At 53.2% G+C, this 1513-nt stretch overlaps 1 protein-coding gene across 1 annotated transcript in view; it reads right to left on the bottom strand.

Moving 5' to 3' along the window:
• The window catches only part of AP1M2 (adaptor related protein complex 1 subunit mu 2), a 22291-nt gene that overhangs the window by 8190 nt on the left and 12588 nt on the right, over nucleotides 1-1513 (bottom strand). Inside the window, exons 3-5 of the mRNA XM_017500197.2 lie at nucleotides 1381-1511; nucleotides 1120-1267; nucleotides 861-1024 (exon numbers count right to left, since the gene is read on the bottom strand). Coding sequence (XP_017355686.1) covers nucleotides 861-1024; nucleotides 1120-1267; nucleotides 1381-1511 — 443 coding nt within the window. The remainder of the gene's footprint in view (nucleotides 1-860; nucleotides 1025-1119; nucleotides 1268-1380; nucleotides 1512-1513) is intronic.

Here is a 1513-nt window from a genome sequence, read left to right as displayed (position 1 = left end):
GGAGACAGGAGTCTCATACTATCACCTGGGCTGGAATGCAGTGATGTGATCTCGGCTCACTATCACCACCTCTGCCTCCCAGGTTCAAGTGATTCTCCTGCCTCAGCTTACTGAGTAGCTGGAATTACAGTCACCCACCACCACACCCAGCTAACTTTTTGTATTTTTAGTAGAGATGGGGTTTCACTTTGTTGGCCAGGCTGGTCTTAAATGCCTGACCTCATGACCCACCCTCCTCAGCCTCCCAAAGTATTGGGATTACAGGCATGAGCCACCGTGCCCAGCCATCTAGCTTTTAAATATGATGCTAAGCCAGGCACGGTAGCTCACACCTGTAATCCTAGCACTTTGGGAGGCCAAGGCAGGAGGATCGCTTGAGGCCAGGAGTATAGACCAAGCTGGGCAATATAATGAGATCCCTGTCTCTATAAAAAAAATTAAAAATTAGATGGTACTTGCCTGTGGTCCCAGCTGCTCGAGAGGCTGAGGTAGGAGGATCAACTGAGCCTCGGAAGTCGAGGCTGCAATGAGCTACAATCACACTACTACACTCCAGCCTGGGCGACAGAACGAGACCCCGATACAAAATAAATGAATACATATGATACTATTCTGTCTCCTCCTTTCAGCAGGATGTCAGCTCCGTAAAAACATGGGTTTGTCTTTTTTCTTCTCTGCTGTGTCCTCAGACCTTAAAAATGCGCCTGGCAGCCAAGAGTCGCTCCATCATGAAACAGCCTTTGCGGTCAACCAATGGCTGCAATACTGGCCGTGACCAGCAGAGGGTGAGCACGCGCTTATTTCAAAACCGGCTGCCATTCTCCAGGTCCTCATGTGGGATGGGTTCACTGGCTCCCACTGTGCACTTCTCAGAAGAGAGGTCCCCTAAATACTTACGGCCAGTGAGCTCAAAGAGCACACGGTCATTGAGGCCCAGCCGCAGCTCAGGCATTCCCGACAGAAACACCTTGAGCTTGATGGTACCCACGATCTCGCTCAGCAGGACGCTGCCGTTGGCATTGACCTGAGGGTGGACGTTGGGGGGTGGTCAGCGGGCATCCAGCCCCCTCTCCTACAGCCAGGCCCTGGAAAGGGTCCGAGGGAGGTGTGTGGGCTCACCAGCAGGTTGACAGACTCTATGACATCGATGAAGACCTCGTTCTTCTTATACTTGATACCCTCAGAGCGCCAGGACACAGCATTGGTGACAGTGGGTGGCACTCGTGATTTGCCCGTCTCCAGCTTGTTGCTCTGCTGAGTGATGTACCTGGCAGGAGGGCGGCAGGGACAAGCAGCTGGACCCAGGGACACCTCCCTGGACCTCCTCCAGTTCCCTACACCCATGGTCCAGCCCATGGCTACCCCCAGGGCTCCACTCACTCCTGCAGGATCTTGCTGTCAGTGGTCTGCGGGAAGCCAAAGTCCATGAGCTCATCCAGCAACTCATAGACAATGACAAAGTTGTCCCGGATGCTCTCCTCCTCCAGCTCCTTGAAGTATTCACAGAATACCT

This window comes from Cebus imitator, unplaced genomic scaffold (assembly GCF_001604975.1).
Source record: "Cebus imitator isolate Cc_AM_T3 unplaced genomic scaffold, Cebus_imitator-1.0 Scaffold263, whole genome shotgun sequence".
NCBI lineage: Eukaryota > Metazoa > Chordata > Mammalia > Primates > Cebidae > Cebus > Cebus imitator.
This window is presented reverse-complemented; position numbering and strand designations above follow the sequence as displayed.